The sequence below is a fragment of the Gasterosteus aculeatus genome, chromosome 2 (assembly GCF_964276395.1).
Source record: "Gasterosteus aculeatus chromosome 2, fGasAcu3.hap1.1, whole genome shotgun sequence".
Classification (NCBI taxonomy): Eukaryota; Metazoa; Chordata; class Actinopteri; order Perciformes; family Gasterosteidae; genus Gasterosteus; species Gasterosteus aculeatus.
This window is the reverse complement of record NC_135689.1, coordinates 7,296,667-7,313,418: the sequence shown is the minus strand read 5'-3', so window position 1 is coordinate 7,313,418 and position 16,752 is coordinate 7,296,667. Positions and strand designations below refer to the sequence as shown.

The 16,752-nt window shown below is 43.9% G+C and overlaps 1 protein-coding gene across 1 annotated transcript; it reads right to left on the bottom strand.

The window, feature by feature from the left end:
* Positions 1-499: 499 nt before the first annotated feature.
* sall4 (spalt-like transcription factor 4) lies at positions 500-8,008 on the bottom strand. Its single transcript, XM_040194256.2, has 4 exons — positions 7,664-8,008; positions 3,007-5,466; positions 2,615-2,919; positions 500-2,493 (listed from the first exon to the last, which is right to left on the bottom strand). Exons 1-4 carry the CDS (start codon positions 7,728-7,730, stop codon positions 2,065-2,067), a joined length of 3,261 nt encoding a protein of 1,086 aa, XP_040050190.2. The 5' UTR covers positions 7,731-8,008; the 3' UTR covers positions 500-2,064.
* Positions 8,009-16,752: the final 8,744 nt, after the last annotated feature.

Genomic DNA, 16,752 nt, shown 5'->3' with positions numbered 1-16,752 from the left:
CTGGTCTATAGTGTATATCTGTCCTGTGCCATCCTTTAAATGTATCTATAAAACCGTGTTAAAGCCATTTTAGTCTTTGTGTCTCGTCTGTTATTTGTGATTTCACATGAGATACAAAAACGATTTCAAGGCGAATACACAAAACTTTCAGTAGATGTATCGTACACATGCTACTAATCTGTATGTCAAAATTGTACAAAAGCACTGTATAGTTGATCTAAAATGGAATGTGGACAAAATTGGAAAGCGTGGCTAAATTCTGGATGCAAATCGTTGTTCGTGGGCGATGCAAAACCCAGGGATTAATGGCTACTGGTATAGCAACTCATTCTTGAGAGCCATCGGAGGGTCAAGTGATATAAATTAGGCATGAAATAGATGTACAAATTTGCCTGAGCGATCAAAAAGGTTTCAGCCTGTATGTAGTTGGACGGATTTACTCCTTTATCAGTTCAAATAACAGTAAGTTCTGTAGCGTAGTAAAGACAAGGGGGAAATATTGAAAAAGTCACCCTGATTTATTTTTCAAAAATCAGAAAATATTTATGTGTAGGAAACATTTGAAGAACAAAAAAACATTTACATTGTAAACAGGCCAAATTGGCTCAACATCACTTGAACTGTAGAGACCAACTTTAAAGCAGTTCTGACATGGTTTGCTAAAGAAAAAGGCACAACTTGGCAAATGCATATCGATAAGGAATGTACAGCAGGGGCCCACAAAGTACTCTGACCACTCTGAGTTGTGTAAAGTGTCCAGTGATACATTCATTACTGTTCAACTCAGCAGGTTGAGAACGAGAACCTTATCCTGTACTCAAGAATGTATCGGAAAATGTACAGAGCATTGCGTTGAGTGTAGGGGGGGGGGGGCAAGGAGGACAACTAAAATCTAAACGAGGTAGAACGCACCCCCTAAACTCAAGCATTTTGTGAATTATAAATTAATGAATGATGCTACAGTTGATATGATAACCTAGAAAGAAAACTTCTGACCATTTGCTCACGCAAAAAAATATGATAGGAGGGGATGTTTGCAAATTTGTTGATTTGCCCTTTCCCTGTTCAGCCATCACAATAAAAGCAGTGACAAGTAACTAGAAGATGTAAACATACTCAAACCTGAAATAAAGTGCAGGCATGAGATCATTGAGCATATAATAGCCTTTAGCTCTCAGCCAACTAAGTTTGATTCTGCAGATTTACAAGTGGGATATGCTAGTGGGGAAAATTGACTTTTTAAACCGATATATATATGAACTATGACATTCAATGCTACAATGTTGTACATGTCAAAACACTGATTTTCATTCCACTAGGCCTTCATAACAACCTTATCGTACAGGGAAAGACAACATAAACAACGTAGTTTCCAATTTAGGCACTTGGCTAAAAAGGTCTGAGTCTGTATGTCAGCACTGATGGAACAATGATGAAAGCCCATTTTGTAAACTACCGTATCCAAATAAGATGGACTGTTACAACTAGATTTAAATGGAGAATACACCAAAATAATATTTCAGTCTGATCAAAATGAGACATGCAGATGATGTTTACCACCACAAAAAATGTATAATGTCATAAAACCTATGGCACACAATAGGAGGGAAAGTAGTCATTCCAGGTACACACGTTAACTACATCATTATTTCTGAAAACAGACATTGTCTCCTCTTAAAAAAACAAAAAAAAAGGAAAAACAAAAACAAAATCCATGCCCTGAAATTTCCTATTAAAGTCAAAATCCTTCAAAAAAGTATTGAGGAAACGGTCTGAATTAAAGCAGTTTCAAGTAAGTTATACATTCAAACTTTTGGATAGACAGCAAAACAAAAATTAAAGAGAAATACCCGCATTTAAATGAAATAAAACTACAGTAGCTATGTCAGGATCAACTAAAATTAACATTTAGTATCGAGAGGTGAGAGCTGCGATGAGGTTACTGGATAAATTGAAGCACATTCTACAGGGTTCTTTGTGAAAATTGATTGTGCCTCATTCAAAAGGAGATATTCAAAAACTGGAGTTCAGTTGGTAAATTGAAAATTCCTCCAAAAAACAAAACTAGTTAACTGCAATTTTACCCTCCTCCATGAAATGTGGGAACTGCAATTTTGGCACGCTGTCTGAACTGGTCTTCTCAATTTCCATGGCAGGCAAGCCAGAGTGGGATCCATCCATCTTCATGAGGCCTCCAGTTGATCCAATCAGAGGCCCACCGCCAGGACTCCCGGGGAGTGGGATGCCACCGCCCTGGATGACAGAGATTTCATTGGTCTTCATGGTAAGGCCCCCGCTGAAGGCGGAAGCATACTGGTTCCACAGAGACTGGTCAAAGTTCATTGGGGGAATGGCCAGCTCTTTGGGGGCGTGCAGGATCTCTGGCAACAACTTGGCCTCGGAACTCATGGCCATCAACGCCATGGGGTTGTCCAGGGACAGTCGCTGGCCGCGCCGCGATGTGTTGTTCCACATGTGAGTGCCGATGTGCACCTAAAAAAAAAAAGACAAGACACTGTTAACCATCATCCTACCACAGTGCTTGATATTGCATCATTCAAGATCGTGCTTAGAAATGGCCAATTCGGCAGTTTGTCAGGCGTCAAGGAGTTACCTTTAGATTTCCCTTGGTAGTGAAAGCCCTGCCACAGATGTTGCAGGCGAAAGGCTTCTCCCCTGTATGGGTGCGCTCGTGGATCTGCAAGGCGCTGGCGGATGAGAAGTTCTTGCCACAGGCATGACACACGTGCTGTTTGGATGATCGGCGCGGTGCACTGGAGATGGACGAGGGCATGGATGTTCCCTGAGGCATGTGGGAGCTGAACAAACCATGAGGGCCCATGGGATTCTCAGGAGGAAGCTTCATCTCCAGGCTGGCCAGGCTCGACGGCATCCTCATGAAGGTCATGTTACTGGGAACTATTTAATAAGAGGATTGAAAAAATTAGATCCAAAGCTTCAGACATGACTACCTCAAATTCCGCTTTCTTCTTATATTAAACTCACCGTAATCTCCATTTAGGAATGGCGTGCCCGGCTCTTCTTTGATCACTTTCGGGGTGAAGCTGCTGTTAGCTGTGAGGTCAAGGGCCCCACTGGACTCTGCGCCACCTTGAGCAGTGGCATCAGACTCCGGCTTGGACACATTATGGGCAAATTCATCAACGGCAGACTCAGGAGACTTGCTCATACTCGCGTTGTTGTTCAGCGGGGAGGAGGAGCAAAACGACACGGCGGACTCAGAGATGGCAGGACTGCGGCCATTCTGATATATCTGCTCTCTGGGAGCAGACGTGGGTTCTTTGGACGCTCCCTCTCCGTCCGAAGCGGTGCTGCTCTGTCGCTGCAGCGAAAGGGCAGAGGTGAGATTCTTCAAGACTTCGAGGCTGGAAAAAATGGCGGGAGCGGCATGGTTTTGCGGCGTTTCCTCTGGTGCGGGCGTAAAGGAATCTAAGGGGTTGTTTGGCTTCTGGGAGATCGGCTCAGGCTCGCGGTCCTCCAGGCTCGCGTCGAAACCGCTAGTTTCCACAGACTTCTCTTCTGACAGAGAGGACTCCATTGCGTCAGATGCGTCAAACTGGTTTTCTGGCATCGGGGTGTTGGGGATCTGCCCGCCCATATGCATACGAATGTGCTGCTGCAGAACCACAGCATTGGTGAACTTCTTCTGGCAGATGGGACAGGAGTGCTGCATTTTAAGGGGAGTGTTAGCCCTGTGCACGCCGTAATGGGCCTTGAGGTTACCCTTGGTGGAGAACGCGCGGCCACAGATCTTGCACTTGTAGGGTCTCTCGCCCGTGTGCGTGCGGTAATGCATTTTGAGAGAGCTCTGGCAACTCAGCACCCTATGGCAGATTACACATTCATTGGGGTCACTGGTCCTCTTCTCCAGGCCGTCCACCATCTGCTGGAGTTTTGCGGTTCCAGAGCTTTGTTCTCCAAGGAGGACGTTGCCATTCAGATGATGCAGGGCTCCCAGCAGCTCTCCCTGATGAGCGTCCCTCAGATCCGCTCCAGTCTCTTGGCCGAACACAGTTGAGCAAACCGATGGGGAGCCATCACTTGTTGATGGGGAGGGTTTCTGAGAAAACTTGTCACCTGCAAAGTTGTCAAATGTCTTGAAGCTCGGTGCAGGTGACTGCTGGAAGCCACCCGCAGCAGGATGACCGATTATAGGCTTAACGTCGGTCATGTTTGACTCGTCCATGGGCACAGACATACCAAAGGGAATGCCGCTGCTGGTGGGGATGTTGTCGAGATGTTCTGGCACAGGATGAGGATTCATGCCAATGTTAGGATACTTGTCTCTATGCCTCTGGAAATGCACTTTGAGGTTTCCTTTAGTCGTAAAGCGGTTTCCACAAATGTTACACTTGAAGGGCCTCTCGCCGGTGTGGGAACGCAGGTGAATCTGGAGAGCACTGTCGTTGCCAAAGCTCTTCCCGCAGTACTTACACTTATGCCTGTATACGGAGTCACCGTTCTTTAACTCTGGTAGGGGGTTTGCGGTCTTTGTCTTCACTTTTTTGGAGGATTCCATCCCCGATTGGATACTACCGAAGGTGCTGGTGAAACCCATGACACTCGGCGATTGGGGCAGTTGTGAGCGGGTAGCCAGATCTGGAATGCCCTTGAAAATGTCAGTTTTAGAAGTCATAGATTCCATTTGCCCGGGTAGAGAGGGAGGGATGCCAGGGGTCAGAGGTACTTTGCCTTGCTTCATGGTTGCCATAGAAAGGCTCTGACTGCCGGTCCTTTTTCCGATCAGTGCTGCTGCAGCAGACAACTGTTGCGACAGATGCGCACCGAGGGCTTTCAAAGGGTCCATCACCGCCCCGACCGATGACTCTACACCCTGTGGAGTCATTGTGGCGACTTGGATTCGGATCTGTTCCGTGAGCTGGATTTGCTGTAGCTGCTGTTGCTGGAGGAACACCAACTGTTCCAAGATAACGGGGATGGCCTGCATGACTTCTTGTGATGAGGACAGAGGTGTAATGTTTGAGTAATGTTGGGAGACGGCCACTTTGGTGTCCGCCATGGTTTCAAGAGTGACGTTTGAATTTTGCATTTTCTGCGGGGGATGGAAAGTCATCTCGGGGCTTGCAGGCATTTCCGTCTGATCATGCGGTCCCGAGTCATCTGCGTTCATGCTGGAGTCTTCCTCCGCTCTCTCCAGATGTTCTGTATTGACATTTGATAGGGAATGGCTGCTGGACTGGTCGTCGTCATGGTCACTGGTAAGGCCTTCGGGAGAGCTTTGGGAATATTCCTCAGGCACTTCATTGCCGTCTCCGTCTTTCATGATGACCACTTGCTGACCTTTAGTGCATTTTTTCTCATGTTCTAGAAATTCTGCTTCATCAAAGAATTCAGCACAACACTTGTTACAGACCCTGGTCTCGTCCAATCGGAATCTCTTGGCTTCATTTGCAGTTTCCTTGGTGTTATTCTCGAGGAGAGTCCCTAAAAGAAAAGAATAAAGGATTGGGATGAATGCACTTGATGTATCGAGGACAATATCGCAGTCAAAATAATAAATAAGAGCTATGCCATAGCAAAAAAAGACAAAAAATATTTTTTACTTTAATTCTGTTGAGATTAGTAAAATTATTGTATTAGAAAATGTTTACATTTTTGTTGGGATTGTCACAACAGGCTAATTCTATGGCATTTTAAGCTGTAGTGTAGTATTCTTTGGTTTATCTTGTAAAGACATTCCTTGTCTTTTGTTGACTCCCTGTAGGTCACTGAACTGTGCTGTAAGGTACTTTGAATTTGCCCAAAGGCCAGCAGAGGGCAATCATTTCCCTTTGACATCACCTCGAACAATGTCCAGAAAGACAAAGAACCATAGGCATTAGATTACAGTTTGTGAAACACTCCCAAGGACTTGGTGAGAATCACATCCATTCCCAGTGCTACGTGTGAACAGCGTAAAAATAACACCAAGAAACATATAGATTCCTCTATGATCCATTTCTACAAAAAAACAATGTGATGTCCAGGTTGGTATTTACAGGAAAATAACAATATTAAGTTTACAATGCAAACCACGGGCGGACAAAAACATGAATGGGGGCAATCTAAAGTTGATTAACTTCAAGCCTTTTCACACCCTGTGAAAGGCTCGTAAGTGCTCCAAGTGAACGTTTTAATTTGTCTGCTAACCAAGAGGCCATTTCACAACTGGGTGTATTGTTAAATACTGATGCCTCTGAGAAAGGGGGTAGACCACCTGTTTGCATTTGCCCAAGGAAACTGTTGGACTTGTTAATTACTCACCAGGAGGTATGGAAGCCAGAGTCACACACACAGACACACACCAGTTGCAAACTACATTACCCCTTGATTTGTGAGTTAAACAGTAAGAAGGGTTGAGCCAGCCCCCCCAACACAAACACACACACACACACTCCACAATAAAGCCATTCATTGTCAACAGGGATGTTACACAGAATGTGCAACATAGAGCACATTTAACTGAGACTCTTTCCAGTAAAATCACACGCTATCCATTACAAAGTTTTGTTTTTTTTAAATGAAATTGGGGGGGGGGGGGGGGGGGGGGTGACCAACGCTGTAGTTTACCACTTGACGGCGCATGACCCGTACAGATCACGTTTAGGGGGGGTGACGACACGAGGTCAGACTAAAACATGCAGGCTATAATCCAGTGTGGTTCACGAAATGTGTAATAGTTTATCAAACTGTGTTCATGTGAAGAAGAAAAAAAAAAGTTTCCTAATTACAAAAAAGGTGAGATCTGCGCCAGCAGTTTCGGGAGTTTGCACCGAAACGCGCACCACCCCCCCCCTTCTCCACTGCTCCATCCCCCCACCTCACCGCATATGTACGAAAGGAAACAGTCGTGCATTAAACTGGGGGATTTATTGCCTTTTGCTCTGCTTACTCCAGAGTCACACTTCACGCAGGTTTTTAATGTACCTTTGTTTAAAAAAACCCTCAATGATCGGGCGCATCTACAAACAAATTCCACCGAAATTGATCAAAACATGTGAAAAGTTACATTAAGCAAATTCAATGATAAATTCAATATGGGGATGATTCAATTTGGAGGTAATCGGTAACAGGCTGCCCCTTTAAATCGGGTCACAGAGATATTAAATACGCATTTATATTTGCTCTAATTAAAAAGTACGGTTTAAAAAAGATAACATGAGAACAATTAGTGGTACCAGAATGATATATTAAATAGGGGGGAAAGGGAACAAAAGCGGACATCCTGAGCAGCCTACGTAGCCACAGAGAGTATCCCAAAATCAACAGGTAGCAACATATGCGCCAACACAGCCCCAAAAGCCGAATTCTGCCCACGACAGATGCAACAAGTGATCACATTTAGGGAAAGAAATCGGGCAATTAGTTGAACAACTTCATCGCTGGACTCGTTTTCATGGGAACCACTTTTTTTTTTAAAGCCCACAGTGTTGTAATATCCATCGCGTAAAAAAAAAATCCAACTGTAGATTTGACTCCGGGTCAATTCAAACGGACAGCAACAGGTCAAAGTGCGAGAGGAGCGATGCACAAAAAAGTTGCCCCCCTACAAACACGCACACACGTTGGGATAAAATGTCTATGGCGTGGCGGAGCCCCTCGATACGTTTAAAAGCCCTCACATCGAACAGCGCAAACTTACCGTTTCCCGACGACTCGGGCTCGTCGGAGTTGATCTGCTGCGGCTTGGATTGCTTGCGCCTCGACATGGTGCAACCATCAGGAGCAAAGAGTTGCCAACAATATTCCGCTCCTTCTTCTGCAAATTCTTCGGCTTTGGGGGAAAATTGCACACCCCCTCCGTCTCCCACCCAACGAAAAAAAACCTCAACTAGAAATGCGCATGTCGACCCGTAATTATTATTATCAATAATGCATTGCGATTTATCACGGTGCCCTGACAGCTGATTGGCTCCAGTCCAAGAGCACGCACATTATTCAAATGGAGCTGCCCATCGATGAGCGCAGCGCAGCGCCGGGAGGGGGCGGGAGGAGCCATGCGAGTGGATGGAGGGTGGAGGGTGGAGGCAGGGTTAGTAACACCCGACCCATCCCTCTTTCCCCATGTTCCTAAAAAAGAAAAGAAGAAAATAGACGATATATATAAATATATAATGTTAATGATAGACACAAGTGACCTAAAGATCGGCCGTCAAAACATACTAAATAAAAAAGCACGAGATACCTTACGTTCTACATTTAATTAACTATTACATTAGGGTTTTTTTTTAAATCTTTTGCTTGTATTGTCTTTTTTTCTTGCAGTTATTTATTTCTTCTACTGGTTCACAATCATCATAAATAATCAGAAACAGTTCCAGTCATGTATGGAATTTATCTTGGGGTGGATTGGTTCAATAAACTACAATACACACAGTGACAAACTCAAGGTGCATGTTTTAAAAATAAAAAGATGTACAATGGGAGAATATGAAATAGTACACAAAATAGGTTTAATAAATAGGATCTGCTTTTAAAGTGGGAGTATGTATTTATGATGTTGATGTTATGCTCAGTTGTGGACATCTCTTTTTCTCACAATATTCTTTTTGCCATTTATAGATTAATTTGAATATTCTTCCATGAAATATAAGTAATATGGGATAGCTGTTTGTTGGTTGTAATGGAATACATGTTTAGCTGAACTCCCCCAATCAAGTCCAAAAGTCTAAACGTTAGAGCAGTTGTGTCTCAGGAATGTAGCCTATGAAAGATGCACACACACACACCACAACAATTCTGTTTAATTCACTTTTTTAAGCTACATTATATATAAGCTACATTAAATATAGGTGGAAATAAAGACAAATACACATCTGCAAAGCAAAGAATTAAAAAATACTCTTATTTTGGAACATTATGTCAGACAAAGCGACAAATGTCACAATCTTCAAATGCATTGGGGCTGATCTGTTACTGTCTACTCTGTAGTTGTGTTGGGAAACTAAAAAGACGCGGCTACATTCGGCTTTTGGGCTTTTTGGTGATGTGCCAGAAACATTCCAGAAGGTTCTCGACACGTCCATTAACAGAGAACTCACACAATGGGGAAGTCCTTATTGGTGTCGCGGTCATCTCCTCCGCTTTACTGAGACCTCCATGACAGTGTACTACATTACATCTTCTGATAACGCTCAAACCTGTGAGGTCAAAGATCCCACACGGCGTCCGTGATAACACAGGTTGTGCGCGCTTTTGGCTTCACGTAAAGGATCCAGACCACAACTTTAAGACGAATAGCATGAATACAGGAGCTATGCAGGAAATAGATACCGCCCTATATGCACATTTCCTTATGCAGGCTGGAATTTGCTTTTGGAATGTGACACATTGAGGACATACCAAGCTGTGTGCAACTGAGGGGGTCAGCTGAGATCATTGGAGTGTGGGAAAAAGTATTTTTGGATACAAACGTATCATGAAACAGAAAGAGAAAGCAGAATATTCTCAATGTGGCTCTTAGAGGGACAACAAAAAGGAAAAAAAAACAACACACCAAAGATTAATAAGGAAGTTCTCATTTATTCAAAGACAACAAGGACACGGGGACGTCATTCATACATTTGCCTTAAATGCAAAGGTAAACTCTACACCTATCAATTAAGCCTATAGACGTCATTGTATTTCAGTCTGAAAGGCCTCCGCATGTGTTATATAATGTCACAGCTGATAAGTGTGAGACAAAGACGAGCCAATATATTCAGATAAACAAATGCCCTTTAAGAGACTGGTTGAAGGTGAAAAAGAGGGGAGTGCTGTCTAGACGGTTTATTGCCCCAATAAGAGAGCTGCGCTTCAATACGCTGTTTCTTCTACGTTCAATCTAAACAAGCCAAACTGTGTGCAGTTGTAAAAACTGCAGTTGTGGGAACCAGCTGGACACATCAGCCACATGGCATACCTTTCTTTGAATGACAAGAACACAAGGATATTATAAGAGACAAGTAAATGAAAATCAGTGTTCACCTTGACCGGCGCAGTCGAGACAGTGAGAGAAAATAAAAAACGTCTTACTGCTTCGAAGAAAAAAAAAGCCTACTTGTTAAGAGCAATAAGCCGCACAGAGAGACGGATCCTCGTCCCTTTCTCAGCCCGGTGTCAAAGTGATAATAGTTTGCCGGCGACTGCGGTCCATTGTGATCAAACATGTGCCGGTGCCTTGTTTTTGTGGACCTGGTGTGTCCCAGTGAGCACGGAAACCGTGACTTATCCTGCGGCCTTCTACAGGTCATGCATCTGACAATGTATTGATTATATTCCCCGATGGACCCTGGATAGTTAATGTTCAGTACTTCCCTTCCATTCGTTCCCCTCTGGAGGTTACACTACGCTGCGAGACGGAAAGACGTCAAGTTTCTCACATGTCAATGGTCGAGTTTTACGACGACCTTCCAGTGGACAAACAATAAATAATTGCCTCAACACTTGCTGGGGAATTGTGAATTGAACATGTGTGCTTTTTTTAAGCAGCGGAATAAGATGAGTTCTGTTTGTTTCATGAAAAAAAGCCTGTTTTACTAATCAGTTGGTTTCATCTTAAGCTTTATGCTAAAATAACTTAACCTCCACCCACACATGTGTTTTTGTGATTGTTTGGCCTTCGCTGCGCGGAAATCAGTATCACTAGTTTGACACTAGAAGGACGTTTTCACGTTCATCCGCGCCGTCGCCTTAAATCTGAGCAGCGTGAATGATTACTTACTTCAATAGCAACTTACACAAGTGTGAAGTGGAAACCTGAAACCTGAAACAGCACAGATGCACATATAATTGATGTCTCATCAAAGAAGGAGGCATCTGGTGTGCTGCAACTTTTAAAAATATAACAAATCTGCATGTGAAGACAACACGCTCGACATTAAATAGTCTTTAAAGCTGAGTGTCTTTATTTGTCTTTGATTTCTGGAGGAGGAGATTCACACAACTACTTGGACTCAAATAGATTATGATCTGCAGTTTATTCCGAGACTCCCCACATTGAGTCACGCACTTGATGAGTCCTTGCGCGTTACGATCTGACTTCTGGAGAAACACAAAAGAGCATTAACACATCAAATAGGAGCCAGTATAAACGTTTCCTATGTGGCCGCATCGGCCCTGAGTTTTTCTCCACACATTCTTGTCATGTCACAACATACACGTTTTGCTTGTAAGCAATCTATTCAAACCCCTCTGTTTTCGGTGCACAATCATCTAAATAGGGTCGAAAATCTAGCTAATACCGGAGGCTCACGGCAATTTCTATAGGCAGACTGTTTTCATTATTGATCCGCGAACACCCTTTCAAATGTGCACCTTTTCATGACACAAATATGTAGTTTCTTTGTTGGGGAACATCAGCCTAGAATGGAGGCTGAGGGCATCGAGGTGTTACGTGTTTGTCTGATGAACCAATATTGTTTTTCTCCCCCATCATTGAACATGGCTGTTCAATGCTCACTTAAACCAAACAGCGAGCCACGTATACTTACTGATCAACTGTAAACACAACGGATATATAGAGAATCTCCTGTGATTCATGGAGTTTCCGAACCGCCCCCCTGCACTGAAAAATGTGTTTATTATTACTTCACTTGGATGTTTGGCCTTCACTGTGCAGAATGATGTATGTGCAGAGTTTGCAAAGAAATCAGTGACACGGCCACAAGGTTGTAACAGCGCATTATTTGGGATGTCGCGGCCATTTATTGCATTTAACACTGCGAGATGGGGCTGAGAGTTTGACACTAGATGGCTGTTTTCACATTTGTCTATTGAAGGCGAGCGTTTTGAGTTCAAGACTGTGTCAATCTTGTAACATCGCTGCAGGTTTGGAAGCCAAGATGACATTTACACACGTGTGAATTCCAACACACAACAAACATGCATTTCAACATGTCTAAAGGAGATCCAGAAATGGCTTCAACACCCATCAGGAAGTAGAAGTGACTGACTGAATGACTGCTCATTGGTCTCGCACTGTTCACTGGGAGGTCGGGTGTCCTTGGGGCTGGAAGGAAGAAATGTGCTCAGGATTTCCTAAACCTGTGTTTTGAACAATAATTCCTTGTCAAGATCGTTGTGAGCGCACTTTATTCTTCATAGCTTTTGGTTTCTAATGAAGGCAACAGTCAAATATACTGCTCAACCCTGAGTGTGTGACCTGTGCAAGTGTGTGTTGGGTGCAGGGGGCGGGCGGGTGAGGGGAGATATCAGCGGCCCACACATGGCTGTAATTTAATGGAGAATTGCCCAGTGGTTCCTGTTCAGAGGTAAACACACCAATAGTCGGGCCTTTGTTATTGCATGACTATGACAAGCACCTCCATCAATAAACAATAGAGTGTTGGGGGGCAACAAGGACTCACTGTATGAAGAGAGAACCCCACTGTGTCCACTTTTCCCCCATTCTCTTCTATTTAACCGCACAGCAAAGAAGCGTATGTTGATGCTGTTCAATAACGAGCCTGGAGGGCCGAAGCCACAGACCAGGGACAAAGCAAAGCCACAGATGTAGCACTTTCTGTCATTAATTTACATTTTTCTATATGTTTATCTACACAAATGTAGTTTTGGAGATGAAGAGGTCAAACTTGAAGAATTTGAGACACAATAAACAAAGAGATAGGGAGAGCTTGCCAGTCACTATCAAGCTGTGAGTCAACAGGGAGCCAATCCTTCAAATCTGAGATGTAATCTGGGCCGGGGTCATAAACATTTACAGGGCGGGAAGTGCTGACCAGAGGGCCTGCAGGATATCAGTCCTTTCTCACTTCTAATGACCTTATGAGAATGTGCCACTCATTCAACTCCATCCTGCAAAACTCCTATTTTGTAGTGATTTACAAATGTTGGTTTGTTTGTTTAACTACATTCAAACAGTAGGACAATTTCCAAAATGTACCTGACTAATCCAACTGATATGTAAACATTTCACTTAACGGCAGCAGAATAAAAGAGATTCAGATTGATATAAAAAAAAAAAAGCAAAATGAAAATAGTGCCTCTTCACACTGCTTCAGCATCATCTCAAGAGTCGACTATTTACACGTTGAAGATAAACAATTTGATTTTGTTATTGTTTGGTTGATTTCTAAATGTGTTGTTTTATGGCGCACGAGGGTTCGATCATTAACATTGATGAATTGAGTTTTGTGGAGTGTGGCCAGATGGCAAAGTAACCAGAATAAAGTACGGCACCGATGAAACATTGATGATTGTAACACACCCATGTTAACACAATCTCCTGCCGACACATGTTCACACACACACACACACACACACACAGACACACACACACACACACACACAGACACACACACTGCCAGTAAGAAAGGGTGTTCGGGATATCAATTGATCATATTATGTTCACATTCATTAACACGGACAAAAGAATGTGCAGAATGAAATATTGAATTAATATCTGTAGTCAGAGCCGCCTCTACTGCAGCGTTAGTCACCTCAGAGAGATCTTTATTTACAGCAGAATTTCATTTTTCGTTGTCCCGGTTGCTAATTATTCCCTTGACAAAGCCAAACCACCTGTGGCCTATTTCAGTTTGTATGTCGTCAGTAGAAATCTGAAGCTGAATTATACTTTTTCTGCAGAGCGCATTCAGGAGGCAGTTCTCTACAATAAACCACAACATGTTTTAAATGGCTAACCATCCACTTAAATATCTGATCAAAATAATATACACTATCATCAGTCTCATGTAGTAAAAGCTGTCAATGTAACAATATGTCCCCAAACTTGCTCTGTAAGCACTGCAGTTTAAAGTCGGAGCTAATGAGAGTTCAGTTGTTTTTTTTCACGCTCAGCCATGTTTTTATTCATGTTTTAACATTTTGGACGCTTACAAGACGACTTGTCTGGAACACGGCCAAAGTAGCTGCGGCCGTGATAATAGCGCCGCGCCGGAGCCCGTCAACGCCTCTAATGAAGCATGAGCGAAAAGCTCTCTAAAGTGTCCTTGGGTGTTGAAGGGTAAAAACGTCCTAAAATACAAAAAAACCCCAAAACATGCAGCATAAAGCACTTGACAGTGAATGTGGTCGTTCTTCACAGGGCTCAAAGACCATGAGACACCTGGTGGGTTTTCAGGCTCTTCCATGTAGATTTACAGGGGCAATTGACAAAGACAGCCGCGGACCTCAGAGGTAATGACCGCCTTCTGTGGCTGCTGAAAGGAGACCCCTAATCCCCCGAAGCCTCGGCCTACTGTATTCAACAACGTTCAATCCCTCGCACTAGTAATCTGCTCACCTTCATTTGATAGTTTCGTCTTCTCGTGCTTTCCGTTTTCAAATAATGTCTGATATCGAATGAGTTCGATGTTGTTAATGAAAAGAGCAAGAGTGAAAGACATGCTTGAGTTTGTTATCGCTTCTCCTTGTCAATAAAGTTCAAAGACCTTATAGTACCACGAGCGCGGGGACATGAATGAGAGTAAATTGTGGTTGCCACGGCAACCAGAGAAATGGCTTCTGCGCTGAACAATGGTCAGACGGGGCCGCGGGGAGGCCCAGTGGCGAGCCCCGTGCGCACCCACATCTGCTGCCCCCACATTCAGACTTATGGGATGTTCTGCCGATTATTTTCTGTCCTGCTTGCCCCTTTCAAAAGTGACAGGCTCAGACAATGAGAATGAAATTAGGAATCCTGCCAACATCTGTGCAGGAACTGTGCCGCGCGGTAAGCCTCCGTAACGCGGATCTGATAGGAAGTTAAGAAAAAGAAGAGGGCCACATGAGGGCCCGTTGAGGTTGTTCAATTCAATGGGTGTGACAAAAGTTCTTATGTGCTGTGCACGGCTTATCACGGAAGAAACAATTCCAGAGGAAGAGCCAGAAACATCCAGCTGGATGATTTTGTAAATAATAACGCTGCCTAGCAACCAGAGGGGCCACGGCGTGGTAGAATAAGTACGCTTCCAGGGCTTTCTTGTGCCTTTGTCTTTTATTGGTCACACAGAACGACACACAAACACAACAGGTGAATGTGCAGAACATGGGAGCAATTCATACATAAGTAAGATATTTAAAAGACTGGGGCTGGTGTGTGAGTTATGGATAAACGCGTTGGTGTGAGAGTCGATGTAGACTTTTCTGGTCACTGAAAGAAGGAATCAAAAAACCCAGCAACCATACTCTCCTCCTCTTACAAAGAGAAAAATTAGGCCCGAGAGAGGGAAAGGGTGCTTTACTTTATGGGAGGCACAACTGTAAATCACAAGATTAACAAAAAGGAGAAACCCTATAGTGCCTTTTGTCCTGCGAGTCCTGGTGGACGGGAGCCACCTGCCCGTCCGTGAAGCCACCGGGGAGAAAAGAGAGAGACCACCGCCGCTTCCCCACACGATAGGCGGAAGGATTTAAGCTTTTTAGTCAAAAAAGTGTGACGACCCCCACCCCTTAAAAAAAACAAAAAAACATTGACATCACAAACAATGTCAGGTGGGGCTGCATAGGAGGGGATCACTGCTCCGGGACATCCACATGCAATATTTGTAGTGCAGAAGCCTTTGTCTCGTCAAGCGTGCAAACTCGTATTACCCGTTTGAAACCTTGTGCCAATAGACGAGTCGCCTCCTGGTCAACATCTTCCCCCCTCATGTGTTCATCCACTTACTTTAGCGGACTCACACAGATCATATATTTAAAAAAAACAACAACAACTTAGTTAATCCTCAACCATCGTGAAAACTGATGCAGGCCAGAAAAGTAAAGGTTGTAGAGAAAGACTATCCGAGGAGGGAATCCAAACCCCCGCACCCATATTGATTAAACAAATTTGCCACAAATCATATTACAAATGCCCAGTGGGGGGCTATAGAAGTGGGTGGAAATAGCCCATTCATGCTCTGTCCTCCCCTGCAGGGTCGAAGCCTCGACTCTTGGCTCGTTTAAGCGTGCTGACAGCCTCTGATCCTCCGGCCATCTGCAGGGTGGGCTGGCTAACGCTGAGGGGTCTTTGTGTTTTAAACTTTAGGAGATTTAACAGTGGAACAGAGAGAGGGGGGGGGGGGGGGGGGGGGTAAGAAAAAAAAATTGCATGGTGAAGGATTCCACTCACGATTCTGGTTCTGGTCCATTTGCAAGACACACAAAACCTGCTGTGAAGTCAAAAATGAAGCGAGGCAAAGTACCACCGATAGGCATCTTCACCATAAACATTTAGTACAGAGGTTCTTTTTACAATAAAAGCACCACTTTGGACTGATAAGTGACTTTTCCTGCATTACACAGCAGAAGCCCGGTGAGCTCATTCACCCCCCCGACCCCCTCCCACCACCACGCTTTTTCTTTGTGAATGAAAATGGGTGGAGACAGCTTTGTGGTGGAGTGTGTGTACATGTGTGTGAGTGAGTATATTTGAAAGCGAGCGAGCGTGTGCATGTACATGCGCTGAGCTGTTGCCGGGCCGGGGGAAAGTAAACATGCGGCGCGTGCAGATTGTGGGGAACATTGATACCAGAACATGAATAACTAATAACATTCTTTTTTTTCCCCATCCTGGGTTTGCAATAACTCCCATTTCTGCATTTTCCAGGATTGCTATTTACTTTGTTGTATCCCATTGAAGTCCTTTTTTTCTTCCATACTAAATCACTTATGTAAAATTACCTTTTAACGAATGAAATATATGCTGTTAATAACGGCGATTCATGAATGAGGAGGGAATACGTCATAAAAATGGACTCAATCAGGGCCGACAACCCTGCAGCGTTGGCCAATGTTGAATTATCATAT

Bases quoted from the DNA above. Each gene is read 5' to 3' on its own strand.
- sall4 (XM_040194256.2), bottom strand. From the start codon at position 7,730: ATGTCGAGGCGCAAGCAATCCAAGCCGCAGCAGATCAACTCCGACGAG. The intron at 5,467-7,663 runs GTAAGTTTGCGC...CTTTTCTTTTAG, and splicing joins GCCCGAGTCGTCGGGAAACG to GGACTCTCCTCGAGAATAAC. The intron at 2,920-3,006 runs GTGAGTTTAATA...CTTATTAAATAG, and splicing joins ATTCCTAAATGGAGATTACG to TTCCCAGTAACATGACCTTC.